Source organism: Hypomesus nipponensis, chromosome 6 (assembly GCF_054491055.1).
Source record: "Hypomesus nipponensis isolate SF chromosome 6, ASM5449105v1, whole genome shotgun sequence".
Classification (NCBI taxonomy): domain Eukaryota; kingdom Metazoa; phylum Chordata; class Actinopteri; order Osmeriformes; family Osmeridae; genus Hypomesus; species Hypomesus nipponensis.
This window is the reverse complement of record NC_140366.1, coordinates 15,270,150-15,296,369: the sequence shown is the minus strand read 5'-3', so window position 1 is coordinate 15,296,369 and position 26,220 is coordinate 15,270,150. Positions and strand designations below refer to the sequence as shown.

At 50.0% G+C, this 26,220-nt stretch overlaps 1 protein-coding gene across 2 annotated transcripts in view; it reads right to left on the bottom strand.

Annotated features, from left to right (window-relative positions):
• The window catches only part of ryr3 (ryanodine receptor 3), a 51,149-nt gene extending 25,211 nt beyond the window's left edge, over positions 1–25,938 (bottom strand). Inside the window, exons 1-38 of one of the 2 annotated variants that reach the window (XM_084699407.1) lie at positions 25,759–25,938; positions 25,275–25,410; positions 23,985–24,080; positions 23,708–23,826; positions 22,662–22,795; positions 22,173–22,414; positions 21,311–21,503; positions 20,760–20,976; positions 20,435–20,539; positions 19,019–19,122; positions 18,369–18,452; positions 17,914–18,073; positions 17,594–17,738; positions 17,215–17,420; positions 16,901–17,075; positions 16,281–16,489; positions 15,573–15,736; positions 15,369–15,417; positions 15,020–15,180; positions 14,365–14,521; positions 13,365–13,451; positions 12,932–13,158; positions 12,469–12,681; positions 11,725–12,331; positions 11,397–11,597; positions 9,653–9,755; positions 9,341–9,472; positions 7,062–7,335; positions 6,769–6,883; positions 5,790–5,922; positions 4,376–4,479; positions 4,075–4,210; positions 3,774–3,957; positions 3,547–3,649; positions 3,017–3,137; positions 1,492–1,661; positions 879–1,099; positions 202–292 (exon numbers count right to left, since the gene is read on the bottom strand). In XM_084699407.1, coding sequence (XP_084555533.1) covers positions 202–292; positions 879–1,099; positions 1,492–1,661; positions 3,017–3,137; positions 3,547–3,649; positions 3,774–3,957; positions 4,075–4,210; positions 4,376–4,479; positions 5,790–5,922; positions 6,769–6,883; positions 7,062–7,335; positions 9,341–9,472; positions 9,653–9,755; positions 11,397–11,597; positions 11,725–12,331; positions 12,469–12,681; positions 12,932–13,158; positions 13,365–13,451; positions 14,365–14,521; positions 15,020–15,180; positions 15,369–15,417; positions 15,573–15,736; positions 16,281–16,489; positions 16,901–17,075; positions 17,215–17,420; positions 17,594–17,738; positions 17,914–18,073; positions 18,369–18,452; positions 19,019–19,122; positions 20,435–20,539; positions 20,760–20,976; positions 21,311–21,503; positions 22,173–22,414; positions 22,662–22,795; positions 23,708–23,826; positions 23,985–24,080; positions 25,275–25,410; positions 25,759–25,806 — 6,126 coding nt within the window. In that variant the 5' untranslated portion in view covers positions 25,807–25,938. The remainder of the gene's footprint in view (positions 1–201; positions 293–878; positions 1,100–1,491; positions 1,662–3,016; positions 3,138–3,546; positions 3,650–3,773; positions 3,958–4,074; positions 4,211–4,375; positions 4,480–5,789; positions 5,923–6,768; positions 6,884–7,061; positions 7,336–9,340; positions 9,473–9,652; positions 9,756–11,396; positions 11,598–11,724; positions 12,332–12,468; positions 12,682–12,931; positions 13,159–13,364; positions 13,452–14,364; positions 14,522–15,019; positions 15,181–15,368; positions 15,418–15,572; positions 15,737–16,280; positions 16,490–16,900; positions 17,076–17,214; positions 17,421–17,593; positions 17,739–17,913; positions 18,074–18,368; positions 18,453–19,018; positions 19,123–20,434; positions 20,540–20,759; positions 20,977–21,310; positions 21,504–22,172; positions 22,415–22,661; positions 22,796–23,707; positions 23,827–23,984; positions 24,081–25,274; positions 25,411–25,758) is intronic. The other variant, XM_084699406.1, reaches the window with a different exon arrangement.
• Between the last annotated feature and the right edge of the window lie 282 nt (positions 25,939–26,220).

Below are 26,220 nucleotides of genomic sequence, written 5' to 3'. Positions count from 1 at the left end.
ACCAGTTAGGATGTGCTGCCTTTCCCAACCCTCACTGCAGCGGCCCGGGTTCGAATCTGACCCAGGGCCCCATTTCTGGACACTTTTCCTGCTGTCTCTCTCCTGCTTTTTCCTGTCACACATAACTACCACCGTCTGATACTACATGACAGTGACAGAATCATCTTAAAAGAGGAAGAAGCAGAGTGTTTGGTGTCTCACCCTGATGGGCATCTGGCAGTACTCGGTAAGTAAGGGCACGTCAAACACCAGACGTCTCAACAGCTGCTGCATCATGGAGGGCCTCAGGTGTCTGGGGAGCAGAGCTGCTACTGTTAGTACACACACTGTTACTGTTAGTACACACACTGCTACTGTTAGTACACACACTGCTACTGTTAGTACACACACTGTTACTGTTAGTACACACACTGCTACTGTTAGTACACACACTGCTACTGTTAGTACACACACTGTTACTGTTAGTACACACACTGTTACTGTTAGTACACACACTGCTACTGTTAGTACACACACTGCTGCTGTTAGTACACACACTGTTACTGTTAGGTTACACACTGCTGCTGTTAGTACACACACTGCTACTGTTAGTACACACACTGTTACTGTTAGTACACACACTGTTACTGTTAGTACACACACACACACACACACAGACACTTACTGGTATTGTTAAGACATACACACATTCACTGGTATTGTTAATACACACACACACACAGGTACTGTGAGTACACACACAGTTCCTGGAAAAATGTATTGCATGCCAAGGGCACGAGAGAGCGAGCGGTAGATCCAAGGTCGCCCTTCCGGACGGATGACGACAGGTCACCTGCTCGGTCCAATCAGAGGACAGAGTCCGGAGCGGCAGGACTTACGAGCAGATGGCCAGCAGACACTCCTCGATGGAGTCTCGCTGGGCCTTGGTGAGCGAGCGGCCCTTGGACAGCCGGTAGATGGTGTGCAGGGTGGAGTCCACCAGCGCCGCAAAGTGCTCCGTGCCGGCGAACAGGGAAGCACACCTGGTCAGCAGGGGCAGCATGGCCGAGCCAATGTAGCGGTTCATGGCCAGGGCGGTCTCCGTGGTGCTCAGCACCTCCTGGTGGACGGAGGGCAGAACAGCGGGGCGGCGTCAGGGGCGGCTGACGGAACGTGGGTCATGCGTTGACGTGCACGGTGACATGTATGTGTTGGGAGGAGTTTAAGAACCCAATAAGGAATCAAATGTGAAAAATTACATAAACTAAAATAAAGAAAATTATGAAATGACTAAGACAATTCCGAAAATGTCAAACGTAATGTGACGTCATGTGCAGGGCAGTGTCTGAAGCACCGTTAAGACAGCGTTACAACACTGTTATGACAGCGTTATGACAGCGTTATGACACTGTTATGACAGCGTTATGACGGCGTTATGACGGCGTTACGACGGCGTTATGACAGCATGGGGTCGTGCTGTGTGGAGCTGGGGAGTCTCTCCCGGTCACTCACCGTGTCCAGCGATGCAGACGCCCTCAGGTCAGGCAGGAAGCCCACCTCCAGCAGGTGCAGCAGGAAGGCCTGGTCCTCGATGCCGTACACACGGTCCAGGAACAGCACCATGGGGGCCTTGTGGTCCGGGCAGAAGCTGGCCGACATGTCTGGTTCTGTCACTGTACCATCTGACAGGAGGAGGAGGCCAAGCAGAAGAAGAGATAAACTTACTTGAAATTTGATTTCATTCCTACTTGAATGTTTTGCACAACCATCACCAGTCCTTTCTCATCGTCCACGTCCACATGAAAAAAAGACCGTCTGGAAGGACCATCTCAAACCAGGAACATTTTATTACCTTCAGAAGTTAATTTATTTTGAAGCAATAGATTAAAGGGGGAGAGTGTGTTCTAAAAAGTCTATTAAGTTCTCTCATGTAAAGAAACGTGAGTTTTCTCATTAAAGTATGTCAAGAGGAAAATCAAACCAGAAAGCTTAATTGGATTTGGATTGGACCCTGAAAAGTTCATTTTTGATCATTTTGGGAGTCACTCCACTGACGGTATGTGTAGTTGATTTTATATCTAAACATCCATTTCTACATTAATATTACCCCCCTCCTCATGTCCCTTCACGGCCCCTCAGATTCAAGACCCTGGTACTGACCTTCCGAGCGGTGAACAGGACTGCACCCGACTACATCAAGTCTCTCCTGCAGCCTTACACCCCCACCCGCCACCTAGGGTCTTCTTCTGACAACCGCCTGGTGGTCCCACCGCTCAAGAGTGCCCGGTCCCAGCACAAGCTCTTCTCCTGTCTGACCCCCCAATTGTGGAATCAACTCCCCACCTCCATCAGGGACACAGACTGTCTCTCTACCTTCAAGAAAAGGCTCAAGACGTACTTGTTCCGGGAGTACAACGGTACTGTATTTGCTGGACCTGATGCTAGTTTCCTCCAGGATCACAAAGACTCTTATTGAGAGACTTGTTGCTCTTGTTGGTTAGTTGTAACTGATAACATTATTGTACTCGCTGTGAAATATTTTACTGTTGCTTGCTTTTCTACAGGAACACTCTTTGAGGTTCATGTTGTTTAATTGTAACTTGTTTAACTACATGCTCTTATGGTTCTTCCCTTTGGCACTTATTTGTTTTTTCACTTTGGATAAAAGCGTCGGCTAAATGAATAAATGCAAATGTACATTAGGCATAAACTGAAACAGGGAAGACCTTATCCATGGCTGAAATGTTTTTTCTTCTTCTATGGTATCATAGAAAGAATAATGAGCAGAAATCTACTTCACGAGGCCACAAGCTGTGAGTACAATGGTGTTATTTAGCTCCTCTAAGCTTAAACACATCAAGCATCTCTGCCCAAGGATGACTTGCAGAAGAGCAAACCTCCAACACAAAAAACCCCATCATCTATCAATATAATTTACCCAGCCCTCTCTACGCTGTTTCACCCTGGGTGGATAAGCAGTCGTATGTGGGTCTACTGAGGGCTGGTTCTCAAGCCGGCCGGCAGAGGCAATCCACACCTTTGTTGACCACGGGCATCTTGAGGGGAATGCTGATGATCCCCACCAGGTCGGAGGTGGGCACCAGGGAGCGCAGGATGGCCCGGATACGCAGGGCCTCCCCTTTCCCCTTGTTGATGAGCTGGGAGGGGGAGAGACACAGAGTTAGTGAGAACAAGAGTAAGACAGTAAGAGACAGAGAGAGAGGAAGAGAGAGAGAATGCAAGGAAGAGAGTGCTACAGAGAGAGGGGGAGGGAGGGAGGGAGGGAGGGAGGGAGGGAGGGAGGGAGGGAGGGAGGGAGGGAGGGAGGGAGGGAGGGAGGGAGGGAGGGAGGGAGGGAGGGAGGGAGGGAGGGAGGGAGGGAGGGAGGGAAAGAGGGAGAGAAAGAGGGAGGGAGGGAAAGAGGGAGGGAGGGAAAGAGGGAGGGAGGGAAAGAGGGAGGGAGGGAAAGAGGGAGGGAGGGAAAGAGGGAGGGAGAGAGGGAGGGAAAGCGGGAGGGAAAGAGGTAGGGAAAGAGGGAGGGAGAGAGGTGAAGAGATGTGGACTCACATGCATCTCTGGGGCGCAGCGTCCCAGCAGGTCAATCAGAGCAGAGTAGAAGGACATGATGGCATTGCCCATGTGAGCCACCTCCTCCTCCTCCTCACCCGGCCTGGGGAGGAGACAGGGATGAAGGTCCAGGTAGAAACACATGGCTGACTGGCTTCTTTGGTGTCTCACTGTCATTTATCATATGTATATGTATCATATACATATGTATATGGGGGGGGGATTACCCAGAGACGAGTCCTGAGTCAGTGCTGGGAAGGTCCAGGGTTGGGTCCTCAGAGATGGTGATGGCTTCCTGCATGGCAGCCAATAGGCCGTTACCTCCCTCTCCTCTAAGGGCGGGGCCAAAACACTCCGGCCGACGAATCAGCAGCTTCACCACCACGTTTGAGTTCTCCTCAACACTCTCACCTAGACGCACACATCATAAATCAATAACCTGCCCTAACTCGAACCATCCTAAATCAATCTAATGTAAATGTAACCTTGTCATGCCAGGTCTTTATAACCCCCTGCAACCAGGCCTACCATTGGAGAAGACAGCGAACCGCAGGAAGGACAGATAACGCTCTCCTTCTATAGGGTTCCAGCCGATGTCAGGGTAGCCCTTAGCAACCAGCATGGCACAGCTCTGCAGCCCACAGCCTGCCAGGTACATCACCACCTACACACACACACACACACACACACATACACACGTACGATACACACATACCCACTCCTGTTATAAATCCTCCCCCAGCCTTGCCACGGCTTGAGAGCACCCTCTAGCTAGCGTGTTCCTGGAGTGTCCACCAGGTGGTGCTGAAGCGGGGTGGGACCTTCCTACCTTCTCCAGGTCAGGCTCCTCCAGTTCCAGGGCCAGGCCATTGTTGTCCATCACTGAGGACGCAGCCACGTCCAGAGGAGTGGAGCCCCTCATGGCTGGGGAGGCTGCAAGCCCACACACACACACACACAATTAACAGATTAGAACATTTAGTCACAATTCCTCTACCCAGTTTCCCCCTGCTCCCAGCAGATGGCAGTCTCTCTCCAGGAACTACACCCTCCTAAACCATCCTGCCAACATCCACGGGCCCGCGGATCAATCCTGATTCACTTCCAGATCCAGGATCATCGACCCAGTCCCTCTCTATCAGACATGGGAGTTGATGGGTAAAAGTATGCAGGAGGCGAGCATTAACCTAATGAAAAAGTCGGGCCAACGTCTGCAAGCTGACACGGCATCGTTTGACCATGTTAAATCTGCAGCAGCGGAACATTGGGGCTGATCAGGAGAGCATATAGGTTTGGCATTGATAGGGTCTAGGCTTCATTATATGTGGGTCCCCCTCTGGGGGTCCTGGGTGGGAGGTGTGCTGTGGGTGAGCGAGGTGTGCTTTGGGTGAGCGAGGTGTGCTGTGGGTGAGCGAGGTGTGCTGTGGGTGAGCGAGGTGTGCTGTGGGTGAGCAAGGTGTGCTGTGGGTGAGCGAGGTGTGCTGTGGGTGAGCGAGGTGTGCTGTGGGTGAGCAAGGTGTGCTGTGGGTGAGCAAGGTGTGCTGTGGGTGAGCGAAGTGTGCTGTGGGTGAGCGAGGTGTGCTGTGGGTGAGCGAGGTGTGCTGTGGGTGAGCGAGGTGTGCTGTGGGTGAGCAAGGTGTGCTGTGGGTGAGCGAGGTGTGCTGTGGGTGAGCGAGGTGTGCTGTGGGTGAGCGAGGTTTGCTGTGGGTGAGCGAGGTGTGCTGTGGGTGAGCAAGGTGTGCTGTGGGTGGGAAATCTCCTCGTTCACTCTGCTGTGCCTCACAGTCCTAATCCCAGTGACTCATCGATCCATGCCCTGAATTCTAAAAGAACATCAGAATCTCCCTCTCTTGGTCTCTCCTTCATCCCCTCCCACCACTGAGAGGGGGGGTGTGTGTCACCCTCCAGTCTGTCCACCCTCTTCTCATTCAGCTTTAACTTCCCTCCTTTCACAGCTCCCTCTCCCTCCCTCTCTCTCTGTCTCTCTCTCTGTCTCTCTGTCTCTCTCTGTGTCTCTCTCTGTCTCTCTCTCTCTTTGTGTCTCTCTGTGTCTCTCTCTCTGTCTCTCTTTCTTTTTGTGTCTCTCTGTGTCTCTCTCTCTATTGTGCTGGAAACAATACATCCCTAACATGGATGGTTGATGACCTGCAACTGAAACACAACTATCCTCGATCTGACCTGACTTAGCCAAGACCCTGGTGAGCGGTGACCCGTGACGCCTCCACCACATCTCTGTGACCCACCCAGGCCGACGCTGCTGTTCTCCAGCAGGTAGCTGAGGTGGTCGAACATGGCCTTCTGGTTCTGACGGCTGATCCGACAGAAGTAGCACAGGAAGCGACAGCAGCTGGCCACCATCTTGGGGAAGGCTATTTCCTGCGGAGGGCGGAGGAGAGACCACAGTCAGGTGTCACCTACGTTTGTTCACTGCGTTTGAGCAGCAGGTTCAATGCAGCGTTGAAGGACCGCACGGCGGATGGCCCGCCAGTGAAACTATTAGGATATTAAGCTAAAATTGCATCTTAAGTTGAGCAACATCATGAGATATTCTGACATAACCCGTGACTGTAAATATTACCAGTCACTCAGTAAGGACAGAAAACCTGACTCTTACACACATACAGGCCATGCTGACAAAGCTTCTATCAGGCCCTGTAAGGAGAACCGGACAGATCACATAGCAGCCAACAAGGCAGGAATTTCTGTAACTGACTACGTGGTGAGATTGCTGCAGGCTGGAGGGCCAGCGTCCAGTCCGTCAGACTGGCTGGGGTTCCCCCGACATGGGTCCAGTTCAGGGTTGGCACGGAGACTGGTGCTAAATCACACCCCCCTCTCAGAGGATAGCCCAAAAAGGCCTGGCATGGGAGCCCTCGCCCCATCCCCCGTCCCCCCCCCCAGTTCTCTCTTACCACCTCCTGCCCTCTCATTACCTCTCGTACACACACACGCCTCACACACACACCTCTCTCCCCCATCACTCACCACGCCCCCTCATAAACAGGGCCATATGGCACAATAATAAAGGCTAATAAGCTTTTTTTTCTGCTGCCCACTTTTTTTTCAGATGTCCTATAAATAAAGGATTCATTGGATGCTGGAAACGCCAGCCTTATATGACTCACACCTGGGTCTAACTCAGTGGTATAGAATTTCACAGACTAAGAGATTGCGGGTTCAAATCCCCCGTGTGCATGCTTTTGGATAAAACTGTATACATACCTGAGACTTGTCTCCCCCCAGAACATTGACCATAACCTCCATGACCGTCTCGTGCATGCCCAGCACACGCATCAGGTTAGGGTGCTGGTAGAACACCTTGTTGTTCATAATATCCCTACGAACAACCAAGATTCACATCAAGTTAGGGTGCTGCTTGAACATAACACATGAACACAGATGAACAGAATTCCGATTGCAACTGTGCTCGTTACAAAAGCGAAATAAACTTGGCAATCCTTGAAAGAAATATGCTCCGTCCGAACTGAACGCGACACAAACACGTTCTCTCTCACCCCAGGCCGTCGATCATGAGCTTCTCCTCCACCTTGCCCATGCGCACCGACAGCAGAGAGCGGATCTGGCCCAGGGACGCCAGCAGGTTGATGGCGTCCTGGATGGACGCTGCAGAGATGGTGTAGCTCTTCCTGAGCGCTCGGAGCAGCTCCCCGATGCCGTCGTACTGGCGCCGCAGCAGGCTGAACATCTTCCTGACCAGCTGCGGATCCTGGATCATGCACTCCTGCGCCCAGCTGGCCATGGTCTGGGAGATCAGCTCCTTCAGGTTGGCTGCACGCACACACACACACACACACACACACACACACACACACACAAGGTTCTGGGTTTTGCGCTGACTCGTCCACAGGGATGTAACTGTGAGATTAGCAAGGTTAGTGGTGTTGCTTGTTGTAGCGAGGGGCTTAAGACTGGTGAAAAGTCATGCAAGACAGTTGGGCTACTTTCATTCCAGGTGTTCTACTGTATTCTCTTCTATTCTTTTCTGTTGCGTTGTATTGCACAGTTCTGCATGCATGCCAGTAGACCTGCAGTCGGCTAGTGATGAACGACCACAAACACGATCGATAAACCGTCTGTCCGTGATAACGACGGCCTCAAGGCACAACGGAACGGAGCACAACCCTTCAACAGAAATGTTTTTGTAGAAGCAAGTCTTTTCTGACAAGAGGTGTAACTGCACCTGTTGTCTCTATCTCCTGCACTGAACAAGACAATATCGTAACACGGTAAGGGAATTTACCGGGACACGAGTGACGAGGAAAAAGAGATGTTGTTTTGCCTCCAGAGTCAGGAGAGTGATGGGGTTGTGTTTGCAGTCAGCTGACTAAGCAGTTTGTCGGTTTTATATTACAGTATGTCCTCAGGAAAAATCAATACACACACATGTTCTCTCTCACTCACACACACACACACACTCACACACTGTGACCCGTTTATTGCTTATGTAGTTGTAGCTTATAATGTGATTTAATTTGATCTCACATGTCAAAGTTGACATATACAACACAACCCATTGAGCTCCCTTGAGCTCCTAAGCACACTACAAACAGCACACACACACACACACTCACACAACACATTTACAGAGACTAAGATGGACGAGGAGACATTATGTGGCATTAGATTACGGTTATACTAGTGCTGAAAATGAAGACCTATTACAATGCAGCCCTCTTAAGTGAAGCATATTTAAAGGGTAGCTCTATTAAATATGTCAAATGCAAACTATAATGCATTCTCATTACTGTGCGTGTGTGTGTGTAGGCATGTGGGTATGTGCATATATACAAGAGTTTAGCTTGAATGCACATTTGTGTTTATGTGCGTGTACTGTAGTGTGTGTGTGTGTGTGCTTGCGCTTAGTAGATTTACGAGCAGTGGACAGACTCCATCACGGCTGCGTTCAGTTGTTTTTTCCTCCCTCCTCTTCCTCCCTCCTCCTCCTCTGCAGTAAATAATAGCTGCCTGTTGCAGAACTCTCTACAGACACATCAGCCAGGCCTCTCTGTGGTCTAACAGACAGACTACCTAGAGGGACAGGACTCCTTCATTCTCATCTCCAACTTCTCGTTAGGGTCCTCATTAGGCAGCGGAGCAGGTGCCTGATCAGAATCTTAAGTGTTTCCCATTAATGACTCTTCTTGAGTAGGTATCAAGACGCTTTTAATTTCCTTCTAAAAGTGGACCGATAGATCGTCCCAGTGTGGGTTACAGAGTACATGTCACTTTTAATTGCCCTTCAAACTCACACTGAAGTTGGAGAACAAACAGCAACCTCAGGGAAAACTGGCCAATCTGTTCCTTCACCATCAGCAGATGTGGGTACATTACTGCTCTCCCCTGAGGGCTCGCCACTTAGTTTTGGTCCGCTAGCAAGTCAATACTGAATGCTAAACTTGTAAGACGAGGAAACAAGGTCTGCGCACGTTAGATAACATCCTGGGGTTCTCTGAGAGTTTTTATTGGGGAACTTTACGTACGTACGGGTCAAGATCGGCTTCGACGTCCACCGCAGCACTGGCTGGGTGATGTGAGACGTCTTGAGCTCACTGCCCGATCTGTGAGTTAACGAGTATCCATTCACTGAGGAGGACAATACCTGTAGCTAGAGCAGTATAATTGCGTAACACCTGTAGCTAGAGCAGTATTGTGTGACAGTTGTAGCTAAGCTGTCGCAGGTTCGACCCCCACTCCCCCGTTATCTTTGTCTCCTTGGTAATGCATGATTGTGATTGGCCGGGTTATCAGGCAGTGGTGCGAGCGTGAGTCGTACTGGGAGGGGCTTCCTCCTCTGGGTGATCCTCCTCTGCCTTCTGAGGCCGGCCTTTGATCTTGTACAGCAGGGCCAGCAGGCGGCCCTTGATAGACGTGTCCTGCTCCTCCTCTTCCTCCTCCATTGGGATGCCTGCACACACACACACACACACGCGTTCAAGTAGACACACAACAATGTTTTTTTTCAGAGGCCAAGCAGACATGAGCTGTGGGAATAGGTCTGGGTGGAGGCAGGGAGTGTGTGTGTGTAGCATGTGTGTGGATAGTGTGTGAGTAGTGTGTGTGTGGAGTGTGCGGAGTGTGTGTGTACCGCAGTGCAGACGCAGCTCGTTGTGGAAGGAGGAGAGTTCTTCTTGGATGTCCTCAGGACAGGGGCAGTCCTCCCCAGCACTGAAGTTCAACAGGATGTTGATCTGCACCGGAGGGAGGGAGGGAGGGAGGGAGGGAGGGAGGGAGGGAGGGAGGGAGGGAGGGAGGGAGGGAGGGAGGGAGGGAGGGAGGGAGGGAGGGAGGGAGGGAGGGAGGGAGGGAGGGAGGGAGGGAGGGAGGGAGGGAGGGAGGGAGGGAGGGAGGGAGGGAGGTGGTTAGATGGATGGGGAGGAGGGGGGGAGGTGGGGAGGTGGAAGGAGGGAGTTGGGGAGGTGGATGGGGATGGAGAGAGGGAGGGTAAGGAGATGGATGGGAAGGAGAGAGATCTTAAATCAGACAGAGGCACAGAGAGCAAGAGAGAGTAAGTGTGTGTGATGGAGAGACAGAGAGTGAGAGAGAGTACATGAGAATCAAAACCGTCAGTTGAGGCCTTCGGGCTTGGCAGCATCATTATTCTGCGTTGCCCCCACCAGCAGATCCACTTTAGATGTCTGTGGTGCTGGAGGGTACACCCGTGTGCTGCTCAGATAGCGTGTTTGATCACTGCTGATGAGGGTGTTCTGGATACTTCCATTTCCCTCCCTCTGGACTGTTATAAAGATGCTGTTATAGGAGGAGATAACTCACCACCAACAGGCTGGAGGCTTTCCCAAACACGGTGTTTAGGATGAACACCAACACAAGCTGATGTAGACTGAGCACAAAACAGGGCTGAGCGTGAAAGTGGACTGTTCCATGAGCGTAAACGTGTTCCAGCTAGGCAGATAAGCAGCCCACTGCTGCCCAGTTCTGAGTGGGCTTCTTGAGGAAGTCTGATGAAACGCAGGGGTTTGGGGAGAAGTGTAGTGGGAATACACCAAGGCCAGGCAACACAGAGCAGCACAGGGCAGCGCTGATCTCTGAGAAGAGGAAGTGGATGCTGCACTTCCTGTTCTCTGTCGATGCCCTGCGTCAAGCCCTCTGCCTAACGAACAAAGCATCCAGTGTAAATACTCATGTCTACTTCCATATATGTAAAGGTTTCCTAAGGTCAGCAGCGTTACTGTGGACCAACCCGCACCCAGTAAGGACTGAGGGTGAATCAGAGAGGACAGGGTTGACCCTGGGGGCAACCGGGGGGAGGGGGGTGGGGTTGTTTGCAAGAGATTAGTCCAACATATGCTGTGAGAAAGAGAACCTGCTCAGAGGGATATTTTGGTCAGAGGGGTGAAAAGACGCCACAGGCATCTGTCTGACCATGTGATTTAGGAGTGCACCAGACGGCTTCACACTCCCACAGAACCCTGGTATTTTGGGAGATCACACCAGTCAGGAACTTTGGATCTTGTTTATTCCAGGGACTGCAGTTGTTGCATGGCTTATTTTGTAAGTTACACAGGATTGTGCTTCATTAGGGTGCATACAGAACACCACCTTACCATGACGATGGGGTGTTTTAATACTAGGGCTCCTCAGTATACACAACACCTACCCACGCCATCGAATGTCTAGTTTTAGATTTTATTATTAGTATATTATTATTTGTGTGAAGAAACTGACCTGGACTTTTCATTTCTATTTTACAGGCAGTGTGTATGAAAGGTGGTGGTGGTGTGCGGGAGTCAGAGGAGCTCAGGTTCTGCCCCCGGAGAGGGCAATCGAGACGAGCCCCACAGACGAGCCCCGTGTCCCAGCATGCACCGCACCTGTTCCTGTGGAGGCGAGCGGAACTCCTTGGTCTTCTTGGCGGTGACGGCGGCCGACATGTTGAGGGCCAGCATCAGCTCGTTGTAGCGGAACTTCTGGTTGAACTGCAGCTTGGAGACAAAGTGGTCGGAGAAGGAGACGATGGCCTCGATCCGCTGCTTCAGCTCGCAGTCGCAGAAGTAGTGCAGCAGGTCGCACATCTGCAGGGCGCACGGGACGCACACAGAGGTCACGTGTGAGGCGCGTGTCTGTGTGTATACACGTGTGCGTGTGTATACTATTCATGTGTGAGCGTGTGAATGTGTGTTTCTCTTTCTCTCCCCCTACCTGTCGTTTCACCGACTCTGGCAGCGTCTTCCCCAGCAGTCCGTTCATGGGGGGCTTGGCCTCCTTCACCTCCTCCTCCCCCGCCTCCACGGCCTTCTCCTCGTTACTGCTCACCTCCTCCTTGGCCACGCCCGCGGCCCCCTCCTCCGCCGCCGCCACCTCCTCCGCCGGCTCCCCGAACACCACGGGGTCGATCAGCAGGAGGATGCGGCCCACCTCCTCGCTGGTCAGGACCCCCATGATCAGCAGGGTCCCGATGAGCTTCAGGATGGGGACGAACTGGTACTCCACGCTGCCCCCTACAGGGTCTCTGATGTGGGGGCCCCCGCCCTGCACGGCCTCCGTCAGCATGCTGATGGCCTTCTCCTTGAGCGCGCCCAGCGGGATCTGGGGGCTGTGGAGGAGCTGCTGGCGCTTGATGGTGATGAAGCAGGGCGGGGTGAAGTTCAGCCGGGGTTTGAGGGAGGTGCTGAGGCCCACGCCGGGGAGAGAGTGACGCTTGGACTCGTCCGGGAAGAGCTTGATGGAGCGGGTCTCGTCCGTGACGGGGATGATGAACTCGTTGTTCATCATGAGGCGCGAGTCCTTGGCCGTCTCCAGGTGGATGCTGCAAGACGGGAAGAGATACGATGGTCACTGTGTGCCGTGCTCGGGAGAAGGAGCTGTTACTGTTGTACTGTGCTCTCAGCATCATCATCATCATCATCATCATCACCACATCTCGGTGTGTCATGTAACACTCACCTGATGAGCACGTCATAGAAGCCTTCTCGCAGCATGCCAGACAGGTATTGGTTGTCGATGGTGTAGAGGAGCTGTGATTGGTCCAGGTGGCTGCAGAGGGCGTGTGCCACGCGGGTGTTGCCCAGGGCGCAGAGGGCACAGTACAGCTTCAGGGTGTGGTGGTGGAACGTCCTCAGGTCCTCCAGTTCAGACAGCTCCATAATATCCAGACATCTGAGAGAGAGAGAGAGAGAGAGAGAGAGAGAGAGAGAGAGAGAGAGAGAGAGAGAGAGAGAGAGAGAGAGAGAGAGAGAGAGAGAGAGAGAGAGAGAGAGAGAGAGAGAGAAAGAGAGGAAGAGAGAGAGAGAGGGGAAGAGAGAGAGGGGAAGAAAGAGATATAGAATGGACAAGTTGGGAATCTGTTCTCGTCTGGGATGTGAACAGTACCCCTCATACACACACACAAACAGACACACACACACACCTGTTCTCCTCCGGGATGTGGACGGCCAGCATCTGCAGGGGCTCCAGACACTGGACCACCCAGCCGTGTCGCTCGCTGACCCGGGCCGTGTCCACCGTGAGGAAGGTGTTGGGCATGCGGCTCCACAGCACCGCCACGATGGTCTGGACGTCCAGCCGAGGGGGGCACTGGGGCACCGGGTTCCTAAGCTCGCTCTTAAAGATGGCCGACGACAAGGGCATGGCGTCCTGGACACAGACAGAGGCACGGGGCACAGCTCAGATGAGGTCATCGCGGAACTAGCTTGGTTTACTAACTCATCAGGGTTGAGGTGAAAATGTTGGGGATTTAGAAGCTGCGCCGATTGCGACAGTTACCCTTTGGTAGGATGGTACATAACTTGTTTTCGTTGTATCAGCACTGCAAATAGATGAAGAGTGGTTAAACAACGAACCTTGATTTTGACGAACTCAAACTGGAAGAGGTTGGCACTGGTGGGTCTGACAAACACAGCTGGGAAGAGCTTGGTATTCGGCTCCACCTGGACACAGAAACGCACAACGTCAACAACGCCAGCCCTGCCGCTGACTCTACAAACATTACCTGGTCAATAAAATGAGTTTGCAGTGAGAGAGCTGCTAGAGAAAGTTGGTGATTTCTCAGAGGGGCAGCAGGCCAGACACGACCAATCAATCATCACTCTCTATGCAGCTCAGGCACCGAGACAGCCAGCACATCTCCCTGTCCATGTGGCTCTGAGCAAATGACAGCAGTCAGGGTGCTACGAGGTCCGGTCTGCAGTCAGACAGAATGGATTGTGAGGTGTTTTAAATGCCTCTCTGATGCCTGTCAGCTTGTGCATCAATGCCAGCCAGGGAGAGGCAGGGCCAGGGTTCTGACGCAGGGAGGAGTAAAAATCTTTTCATCAGGGTAAGAGCCCTCAGAGGGACTATCCTTTAAGAGGCCAATACACTTCAGAGGCAGAGAGAGAGAGAGAGAGACAGAGAGAGAGAGAGGCAGAGAGAGAGAGACAGAGACAGAGAGACAGAGAGAGAGACAGAGAGACAGAGAGACAGAGAGACAGAGAGAGAGACAGAGAGAGAGAGAGAGAGAGAGAGACAGAGAGAGAGAGAGAGAGAGAGAGAGAGAGACAGAGAGAGAGAGAGAGAGAGAGAGAGAGAGAGAGAGAGAGAGAGAGAGAGGGGCTGGGCCCCCTTCTTAGGGAGAACTCGCACCAGTTCCACCCGTAGCTGTGGAAGATGTCTGAGATGAGTCGAGGGCTGATCTAAGCTCTGGAGACCATATTGATTTATCCATTCTGCCTGCATCTCAATTAGCAACACTGGATTCTCCAAACCAGATCCGGCATTGTGAGTTCCAACTTGGTATGGCTTCTAAAGAGAGTTAGCAGGGGGAAAAGGATGGTCTGGTGATGCGTCAAGTTAAGAGTGTACCTGGTAGACGGTCTCTAGCTCCACGCCATTGGCTGTAAACGAGACTAAACCGGTTGATAGGTCGATCAGACAGCCAATCTCCAGGTCCTGGCTGGAGCGTCCAGAGGTGCCGGTGAGGTCGCCGCCACACACCATGTAGCAGTTACTCCGCTGGATGCTGGAGAGGAGAGGAACAAGATAGCTTTTAGACAAGACACATATGCCTGCCTGTCAAGATGTCAATGTTACAGTGACTTCAAGTCAAGTTTGTACGAAACAAGCCCAATCAGTTATAAAATAACATTCATCAATTTGCTATCTGTCTATACTTTTTCTACATGAGCAAATTGTTTTTGTTTTGGACAAGTACATTCAGGTTTTGTGTAAAAAATATGTCTAACTTGCCCGAAGGACAAGTGGCCCAAAAGATGAATGTCAACACCCTGTATATATAGTTATTTTTAACATGATTTACACATTTCATTTAGTTAGCAGATGCTTTTGTCTAAAGCGACAAATTAACAGTATAAGGATGATTCAGATAATACGAACGTATCAAATAGTCTAACACTATTTCCCCATTGAGCTCATGATTCACTGCTGCTCTTATAGACAGTGTTGTGTTTGTTGTAAAGCTGCCAATAGCTATCCATCAGGACAAAACAGGGGAACTCGCCTCTCGTGGACCCTCCCCCTCTCGTCTCCCAGGGTAACGGTGACTGTGCGGGTCTTGTTGAGGTTGAAGTGTTTGCTATGGTAATGGTAGTCAGGGGTAACCCAGCCGACCCACACTGACGCAGGATCCTGGCCAGCAAACACTCTCACCAAGTGGTAGTACTGTAATAAACAACATTCCACACAAGTTCCATACAAGTCCTGTAACGATACTGTAAATATCTACACATACACACACAGGATACTATAAACATATCCAAAAATATAACCACACAACCAGACCAAACGTATTTACAGGAGGTGCATCAATTTGATGAATACAGGGGCATTTGTTCAAATATTTCTCTTACCTTTGTGATGCTTCCATAGTTAACCGGTTCATCTTCTTTTGGAGGTTGACTGTGTGACATTTAGGAAATTCAGCCAATGTAAGAGGACACCTTTACCCCAAAACAATATCTACACATATTTCATGATGTGTGGCTCAAAGCACTAAAATATGGAACACCAACACACTAACACTCATTTCAATGTGACACAGCAGAGATTCACACCTGAGTTTCTGGGACTCGTCGAGGGGCACATTGATGGCACGGAAGTCCACGGGCATGCTCAGCCTGCAGTATATCATGTCATTGTTGCTGTTCTGGGTCCCAAACGTCTTGTGGGTCACCTTGAGACATGGGGGGCTGTCCACTGTCCCGTCAATCCTCGTCACCTGGAGGGTCACAAGCAGCCGGGGAATAAAACCAGTAGGGGTGGGGAAAAAAAACGGAAAAAATGATTTTTTTTTTTGTAATGTAATTACATTTTATTAATTGTATTGTCATTAATTGGAGGGAAATAATTCATGAATCAATTTTTTTTATCGATTCGTGACCCCAAGAATTGATTTGAATGGTATTGTGAGGTACCAAAAGATTACCACCCGAAAAACTAGCTCTCATAACCTGACATCTAAATCATCCCTACCTGCACCTAGCAACTCCCAACAAACCAACTGTCCACCATGTATGACCCTTTGTATTCAGATAGCAACCATACTGGCTTTTTGTATACATTTATTTTATCCAATCGAGGAGACTTGGTGAGGATTTGAATGACCTTATGAATAGCCATGTCTTTGACCTTATGAATAGCCATGTAAGACTTTGTTTATCTAGGTTAATTATAACTTTATCTTCAAATATGTTCATTAAGTAACCCAAATACTTTCCGGGTCTCGAGAAGGCTGACCTAGCTAGCTGCAGAGCTGGCCTCACCTCGATATGGTTGTGGTCCACGGGGATGTTAACGAAGGTGGGCAGACGCTTGCTGAACCACATGGTGACATCGCGCTTCATGTTGACAGCGAACGGTTCGAATCCCTCCTGCAGTCCCCACATAGTGTAGTACTTGAGGGTGCTGGCGTCTTTCCCCAAGTTCATGCGGCCGATCTGTGCCATGGCCATACTGCACACTGGTATAAACCCTAAGGGGAGGGGGGGAGGGTCACAGGTTGCAAGTTAGAGATCGTAGATGTCAAAGATCACCAGGTATGGAAGCAATGACCCAGATCGGACAATCTGGACCGAGGCTCAGCTAACACTTAATGTATCTCTGTGACTGGCAGCTCGGCATATACACTGTCACGGAGTAACCTCTACCATAGGACACCTGGCAGGGGAGAAGCCTGGTGTATAACTGACCAAAGCCAACATACTAGCCATTCAGATCAATTCACTTTTTTATTATGTTTCATTTTTATTTTCATATATTTTTTTATATATTTTTTATTTTTTCTCTGAAAAATCGTTAATCGATTTTTTTATTGAATCGTGACCCAAGAATCGATTCAAATCGAATCGTCACGTACCAAAAGATTCCAACCCCTAAAACATACCGTCCTCTGTCTCGAAGTCGGTGAAGCAGAGCTCGGAGCCCGTGTTGGTGATGAGCAGCTCTCCGTTGAGGGTGAAGATCATGGACTTGTCCTCCATGTTGATCATGCAGCCCACCACATCGCCTTGGTTCCAGCTCATGCCGAAGAACCCACTCCCTGCATGCATGCGACGACCCTGAGGGAACCACCGACATTACTACAGAACCCCGAACCATCAACACAGTTACAACAGAAGAGATTGTGATTCACAGCAGTTCACAGTGCATTCAAACCCACGACGACACTAAAATACAAGCGGCGGGAGCTTTTTTTACCCTGTATCCATCGAAGACGTATGCCTGGTCGTCGATTCCCAGCTCCACGTCGGGTCTGCAGCCGGGCCGGGCCCAGCCCACACGCATGTCTCCTCCCGTCAGGGCCTCAAACTCAAAGTACCACTTCCCCGTCTTCACGGCGTACGTCTGCTCCACGCGGAAAAAGCGGACCGTCTCCACGCTGTACTGGTCCAGCGTGTGACAGGCTGGGGGGGGAAACAACATCAACACGTGAACTGCATGTGTGTGTGTGTGTGTGTGTGAATGTCGGTCGGTGACTTGACCCGCACCCCACCAGTATCTGTGTGTGGATATATAGTATGAGTGTGTGGATGTCTGTGTGTACTGTACAGTGTGTGTGTGTGTGTGTGTGTCTCACCCTCCTGGTCCGGGGGGTCGATGTCGTACCCGTACCCCACCAGGGTTCGGATGGCCTCCCTCAGACTGTCTCTGTTGGACTTCTTTGTCCGCTCGTCCAGCAGAGCGTAGGGCACCAGGCGAGGGTTACGCCTGCTCTTCACGTCCTGCACACACCACACAGAACCGGCCAGTTCACACACCTCAATAGCCACCGTCTCATTAGGAGGGATTGTTCTTATGAACACAGATCTCATGATCAACAGTTGAATCCACTCTCTTATAGAATAAAACCATGTTACTGTACATTCGGTAGGGGTGTGTTCGAAGGTGACTGGTTACCTGCTGGATACCGTAGGTCCATCCTTGTTTGATTCTATCCTTGGCCCACACGTTGTGAGCGTTCTCGGCCAGCTTGTCTACCAGAACCTCCTGTCCGGCGGTCAGCTTCACGTCAGAAAGCTCCAAAGGCGTTGGCTTGTAACCGTTTGACATTACGTAGCTGCAACAAACAGGACAGCAACTGTCGTAGTGAGAACAGCTAGCTAGTGTCATACAGACTACTAATTGTGATTTTCCACACTGCATTTTACCGGCTCAACTCGACTTGATAGGTTTGTTTATTATTGCAGATATTACTAGTATTACTAGTAGACTAGCAAATTTGCGCAACGTAAGAGAAAAAAAAAGGCGATTTGAATCGGTACCATACAGTGGAAAAGCTCCAAAAGAGAAATGTCTCAGGTACTGTATGTATGGCTAAAGTGATGGAGGAACTTTAAGCTGAAGAGGCTCACTCTTTGGGAAGTTTGATTTTCTTTAAATCCTCTTCTGCGTTAACGTTCACCTGGGCGACATGGCACCCTAGTGCTAACAGGGTTCTGAGGAGGAGGAGGGGGAAGAGGAGGGGGGAGACAGACAGAGAGAGGGAAAGGAAAGAGAGGGAGAGGGAGAGTAGGAAATTAAGTCATGGATCAGTGCCCAGGCCTAGACTATGACATGAATCCTACATGTTCCACCACACTGCCAGTCATTTTACTGTTCATGTGATGTGAGTGCTGCTTTCTGAACTGAGCCTTCTTCACATCACAGTAAATCAATACAATTACACAAAACACAGCAGCCAGTGTCCATCATGTATCTTCCTGCTGTCTAGCCTCTACAGTAATAGAGAGATGTTAAGTATTAATTTAGACAGGTGGATGAAATTGGCTTTGAAAGTGAGAAGCCCTAAGGTGGAAGAGAAACATGCAGGCTGAAACGGTCTCACAGGCTCACGACGGCGTAAATCAATATTCGGTGGGATTCTCTCGAGAAATCGAACTCATTAGAAATGCTGCTTTAGTCTCAGCCCAAACTGGACTTGTGTAATCTCCAGACAGGGATCCTGCTGCTTGTAATGAATGAGTAATGAGGGTGCCTGGTGAGGAGGTAACCGCCGGCTCACTTCAGAGTTTCGCTGGACATCTGCAGGTTGTAGTTGCGCTCGGTCTCTGGTAGCTTGGTGAAGTCCACCAGGCACGGGTGCTGCCTCTTGTTGTCATCCCGAACCTGCAGTCAGACGAGCCCAAAAGAAAAAGATCCTCCTTAAAGTCTAATTTCATAAATTTAGTATATGTACAAAAGGTGCTTACATTAATGTGGTCAATAAAGGTGTGAATGAACAAAATCCGTACATTTTAAGTACACTTCTAATTGTGTAGCGATAGGTAAATATTATGAAAATGATAAACGATGTTTAAATTAGATTTGAGAATACTTTTTTCTTCTTTTTCACGGTTTCTCACTTGGAAGAAGTGGTGTGTTAGAATGCAGCAACTGTCACCAGGACATAGATCACTGTCTTAAAACGTACGGCCCCTTCCCAAAACACATCCATCACAAACAGGGTGGGAAATTAAGTGATTCAGCTTAGGATGACAGGTATTGGCTGAAAACATATTTTCTGCATTAATGAAATGTATTTTTCAAACCGTGTAGCTGTTTTATTGAAATGTTGCTGATAATCTTTCCCAGAATAAATTGTCTAAGGGGTATAAAAAACAAAGCCAAGATTTACTGGGTGTGCTCAGTCCTACTGGCATAGCCGGTAGCTAAGTGTGTGAATGTCTAAACGCAGATAATGGCCGAAGCTTACAACCAAGCTTTTGTGATAGGGAGTTGTTTGTTTTTAACAAAGCAGAGTAGTAGACCTACAGGTTACAGTGGAGACACAGAAGACACATAGAGCAAGACCTTATGGATGATAAATGTAAGCATATCCCTGCCAAGTAGCTGGCACCTGCATCAAGTCTCATCCCAGGTTAGGCCCAATGTCACTTTGAGCTAATGAGGTCTCGTTATAACAAAATTAAATATTGTCCTTAATGAATGATAAGCTCTGAGCCTCCTGAGTAATAGGGCTTCTCACACCCGTAATTAATTTGTCTGTCATGCTCTTGGAAGGCGAGCTGCTCGTTAAGTTTGTCAAACGACGTTTGTGTTTCGGCGGGCTCTCTGGAAAATGAATGTGTGATAACAGCTACAGTACAGAGAGCTGCATGTGCTCTGCATCCTAACTGCCTGGTCTGGACCGCAGTGCTGAGCGGTGGAGAGAAAGAGAGACGGGGAGAGAGAGGGGGGGAGCGATAGAGACAGAGAAAGAAAGAAAAGGGAGAGGCAGAGAGAAATAGAGAGAGAGAGTAAGGGGAGAGAAAAAGAGAGAGAGGAGCCAGAGAGAGGGGGGGGGAGGGAGCAAGAGAAGGAAGGAGAATGAGTGAGGTGGAGGGAGGGGCAGAGAAAGAGACGGAAATACCACTAACACCTCTATGATGTACAGTACATAAGCACCGTGTACTTTACTGGGTGAAGCAACTGAGCCCACCTTGCCATAGGCCCAGCCCAGCTCGATCTTGTTCATCCCCCACAGCTCATGGATGTTCTCAGCCAGCTTGTCCCGGACATGGTCCAGGTGAGGAGGGAGGGCAGTCTGCAGGGAGAGAGACAGGACAGGTGGTTCTGGACAGGCAGCACAGGAACACGTGCCAGGAGAATAGGCTGTGACAGACGCCATCTCCACAACAACAGTGGGAAATCAGCTTCTGGGTTTACACGTTTTAGACAACCGCCCAATTGTGTGAGTGAAGTAGTGAGCGAGTGAGTGAGTGAGTGAGGGAGGGAGGGAGGGAGGGGTCTCCAGCTGTCCTCACCTGTGTGGTGTCCACAGGCGTGGGGATGTAGGAGGCCTGGGAGAGGAGCATGGTGGTGCCCAGCAGGTCTCGCACGCCCTCATGGTCCCTCTTGTACTCCTTCACAGGCTCCACACGCATCTTCTCCTTGGGCAGCAGAGCCTCGTAGCATGGGGAGTAGCCCGCGGGAGGCAGGAACTTGAAATCTCCATGACGACCACCCAACAGGAAACGGACCCTGGGAGGAACCAGGAAGCAAGAGAATCAGGTACAAAGTACTTTTAGTGATTACAGACTTTTTGTGACTCCTATAAATGCAGTACGCCCACTTGATGAGATTCTCAGAGTCCCTTTATTAATCTTTGAAACATCATTACACTGAAAATCGAAAACTACTTACCGTACATGTCAAATTGTCTGTATCCTATTTTGTAAAACAGTAAAAACGCTTTTCCATGAATACATTAGCAGCTAAAAAACGAGGCCACATAAATCAAATTTCAGCTCAATTAATTCCCGTAATATCCAACACCGCTGCAAGGGCCACCAGACCATCAACAACAGTTACTCACTTGACCCCTGCAGAGAAGCTGACCACAGGGAAGAAGAAGCCGTCCGTGTTGAAGTCCTCGAACATGCCCTGGACGGGCTGACCGTTGATCCTGAAGGACATGCTGGGGGCGCCCAGATCCAGACAGCAGCTCACTACATCATCTGAGTTCAGCAGGTGCTGGTTAATGGAGGCCACAGCCCTGTAGATACGGCCTGGGAGGAGGAGAGGGGAGGAGGAGAGGGGAGGAGAGGGAGGAAGGGTGGGTGGGAGGGGGGGAGAGGGGAAGGGGGGAGAAGAGGAAGAGAGGATAAGGGGAGTGGGTGGAGAGGAGAAATGGCAAGGGAGGAGAGGAGAGTACAGAGGGTGAACAGTGGAGAGAGGGAGGAGGGGAGAGTAGAGAGGGTTAACAGAGGGGAGAGGAGAGAGGGTTAACAGAGGAGAGAGAGGAGGGGAGAGTAGAGAGGGTTAACAGAGGAGAGAGGGAGGAGGGGAGAGTAGAGAGGGTGAACAGAGGAGAGAGAGAGGAGGAAAGGGCATACAGAATAAACAGCTTTTGCAGGCTGCTCAAAGTCACAAGGGATGTCTAGAAATGTGGGGCAATGTGACTGTGAGGAAGGGAGGGAGGAGGGAGTTGACAAGGACAGAAAAGGCTGTGAAGGGACAGAGGCTGATAGGGTGAGGCTGCAGGGGAAGTCATCTGTGATGTTTTTGTAATGATATATAACTTATCTTTCAGTGTGCAACCATTCCCCAAATGTTTCCAGGCAAAGCCCTTCAGATCTTTTAAAAACCTCCCCAGAAATCATGAAAAAAACACACTTACACGACAAATTCTACAAGACAGGTGAGGTGATCTGACTGAACCACAAATCCTAGCGTACCTGACCAGAGGTGGAGTCCATCAAAGCTGTAGGAGTAGAGGTCATCCCCGACCCCGTTCCCTCCCCAGCCCTCGCCTCCTCCAGGGTAGGGGGCGTAGCCCTTGGTGCTGGCCCAGCCCACACGCAGGTGGGACGGCTCGTTGGTCACAAAGTGGTCCACCTGGTCGATCATCAGCTCGTAGTACCACTTCTTATACTGGGCCGAGCCCTCGGCCACCCCCAGGAAGATGTTTGGCCTCATACTGCAGACAGGGAACAGATGTACAGGTGAGAGCTGGAGGTAGACTGAACACAGGACCCTTTTTTCTATTGTGGGTTGTTATATAATACATGCATGAAAGCAATCATATTTGTATTTTCGCCCCCCCCCCCATAACAACATCAAAGAGGCGTCAAAAAAGAACGTAACATTAAGAATCGCGTACAAGTTACGCTGTTATGATGTAACCCTGTGATTACAGATATCAAAGCGCAAGGCAAAACTGTTACCTCTGGACGTCATTGATCAATCGTGTTTGGAGGAGCAGGTCCCTTTTAGGAAGCAGGTGGTCACAGATGAGGTTCTGATTGGCTCTCACTGCCACTCCGTTACAGACACACAGTGAACACAGGACGTCCAAGATCTGTTGGAGACGGAGAGACAGAGAGAAACATTTGATACTATATTGAGACATTCTCATGTTAAAAACACGATTATTTTCTGTTATAAATCCCCCCCCCCCCAGACACAAAGAGAATGTGTGAGAGAAACAATAGAGTAATTATTCATATTTGTATTATTATTATTATTAGAATGAGAAAGAGGGGGATGGAAGGAGGGAGAAAGAGAGAATCAGAGAGAGAGAGAGAGAGAGAGAGAGAGAGAGAGAGAGAAAGAGATGAGTGAGAGGCTTGTGATTCTCATTAGCAGCAGCAGGAAGAGACAAGCACAGGGAGCCACACAGCAGCATGCGGGCCTACAGTTTACAAGGCCCAAGGAATCCTCCCCCACGCATGGCTCAACACCTGCTGTTTACGAGAGTGGCCCTGCATGACCCACCAGCCCCCAGACGCAAATATTGTCCGAGTCTGACACGATACAGTGCATGTAAAACACGTACGCAATGCCTCAAACCCTTCACGTCCTCAGAGAGCAACCTGCGGCTTGTTGTCATTGCTGGAGGGTGCTGACAGGCCAGACTCCAACAGATTCACATTTATTGTTGTGGTGTTGAATTGTTTATGAAGCTAACTAGGGGGAGATACTTGCCAGCTTGACCTTGGTGTTGCAGTGGTGGCGGATTTAAGCATTGGTGTCAGGCAAACAATGGCAATCCCCCTGCCAGGCCTGTGTATGAATAGCTTCCATGTTCCAGAGGGAAGACTAGGCTCAGACACACACTTCTGGATACTGCAGTAGCCATGTCACTGACAGGGTTTGGAATGTTTAGAATGTGTTGTTCAGAATGGAGAGTGGGTTTAGAATGGTCTGCATGGAGTTTGTGTTTGTAGTGGTAAGAAGGGTGACATTAACATCACCAGATATTCTTCTTTACCTTGTGGTTGCGTCCGTGTTTGTACAGCAGGGAGATGATGGACTTGATGTGTGCCTTCTGGATGATGTTCAGGGCTTCAGGGCTTTCAATCAGGATGCAGTGGAGCACCTCCAAAATTCCTGCCGACATTACGACGCCACATCAAGTTAATGGAATTGGTATACTGGTTATTGGTATATATTGCTGTATATTGCTATATGGTTTTGGTTATTGGTATATATTGCTGTATATTGGTATATGTTGGTGTTCACTGACGTATATGAGTTGCAGGGTTTACCTGAGGAGGATTCCAGCCTCTCTAGCTTGCTGACCAGCCAGTCCAGATTACGAGAGAACTGGGTGCAGTTGTTCCTGTTTCCACAGATCAGAGAAGCTGGAGGGGGAATGAACAGACAGAAAGAAGGCGTTTACCAATGTCCTTTAGTACATTTTTTATTCCAATCAACTGCAATTGACAGCAAATCAAGGGGTCAAAGGTTCAAATGCCGGTCGCTTTGGGTGAGAGCGTCTGCTAAATGACCACATCATTATTGAAAGGCTGAGAGGTATCAGGCAGAGAGATGGAGAGGAGGGGAGTGTGTTTTCTGAGGCTGTGTCATGTCTGTCACTGACTGGTGTGACATTGTGTTGCCCTCTCATCACCTCAGCCAATCACTCTTCACCATTAGTGTCAGGGACCACAAGACTGATTAATCCCTTTGAAGTCGTTTAACAGCGCTTCAGGCCCAGAGGAATACTGATGCCGTCTAATCTCTCTGCTAATACAAACCTCTCAGCAGATCCATCCATCAACAGCCACACTTACAGAGTGCATGTGCTCTTTGAAACTAAGACACGAGTGTTCCCCCGTCTGAATGTGAAACTGACCGGACGAGAGAGGAGGGGCCTGAGAGGGGGAACCTGGGATAGAGACATCCCTCGAAGGATGAGAATGAGAGTGGTTAACAGGCTGGTGGGTTTGCAACTAACCAACTTGAGGTCAGACGGAAAATTACCTGCCAGACTCATTCTGTTCTCTTGCCAGACTGCCTTGGCATTCTGCAGGGTGACCTACTGTGTTGGGTTAGAAGGGCAGGAGTCTGGGGTGTACTCAGTAGGGTGTAGGTGTGTGTGTGTTGAGCCATGAGGAATATGTTGGAAGTCAAGGTCAGCTGAGGCAAAGTTCTTAAAATGAGCCAGAGAAGTGAAACAGAATGACAAACACTGAGAGGTCATGTCTTTCCCTGCTGAGAGTCTGGAGGGACCACAAAAGACAGGCCAATGTCACTGCTTGTGATCACATCTGGTTCTCTGCTAGTGACATTTCTATGGGTTGAACATGAATCTGGCTGTTTATAGCTCCTTAGAAGAAGAAGGGCCACATACATAACACATACACACATACAGGAGGTCACTTCATGTTCCTGTGGTAACCCCCTGCCCCTGCCCCCCATCGCCACCTTCACACCCACTCCCCCGTGGAGAAAGGCAGATGCTGTTTGTGTGTGCCTCCATTTCAGTGAGAGACTATATGAATGAATGAATGAATGATTGAATGAATGAATGAAGACGTTTTGAAGGATGTTACCCAGTAGTTTGTAAAGCAGGTTGAGAATCTCCTTCCACACCGCCCCGCCCTCCTCCCCAGCCACCTCGCCGAATTCGGCGGCGCTGTTGTACAGGTTGAGACGGTCAATGCACTTCAACAGGAGGGCCAGCATGCCCTGGAACAGACACAACCAACATATTCATTACAAAAACACGTTTTTAAATACCCTATACACTCACTTTTTCATTAATTCAGTCATTTTGTACTATCAACCTTCCAGAGAATGTGGAATGAAAATTAGCCAGTAAACATGAATTCATGGTTTCCAGTAGGAGCCTCTGGCAGGCTTGCTGCTGTAACAAATGAGTAGCAACCGTTCCAATAGGGGACAAGACGTTTCTTCGATCTCTCGTTTAAGTAACAGAGCTTCGCCGGAGGTATCTCTCCTGCTCTACAAAGCGCCTCAGATCCCTGTTCCCGTGACTACAGAGCGCCGTGTCCGTCAGTCCCTCCGGCACCTCACCTCATCTTTGAACAGGTTCTGTCGCTTGATCAGCGAGCGCAGCTGCATCTGCTTCTCCTCGTGCTCCAGCTCAGCGTGGGGCTGCTGGAAGTACTCGATCAGGTCCTTCAGCGTCTGCACCACCTCCTCAAACGGCAGGGCCACCTCGGTGTTCCTGTCCCCCCCAGGCTGTCCAGACCCCTGGTGAAGGACACCAGAAGAGGAAGAGCACAGGAAGTCAGCCAAGACTGGAATGTTCACGTGTCAGTCTTAATCTGTGTCATCTTAAACGGGTCCTTCAAGCTCCGCCTGTCCTTGAGATTGGATGTGATCAGTGCTACATACTTTAGCAGCTCTGACCGTTAGCAAGCCGTTATTCACTCATATTACGAAAGTTTACGTGTTGAAGTCATTCAATATAATAAACTCTCATGTTGTGTGCGACTATTCCTGAAGTTGACCCCCGTTGCGCTCAGTGGTGGC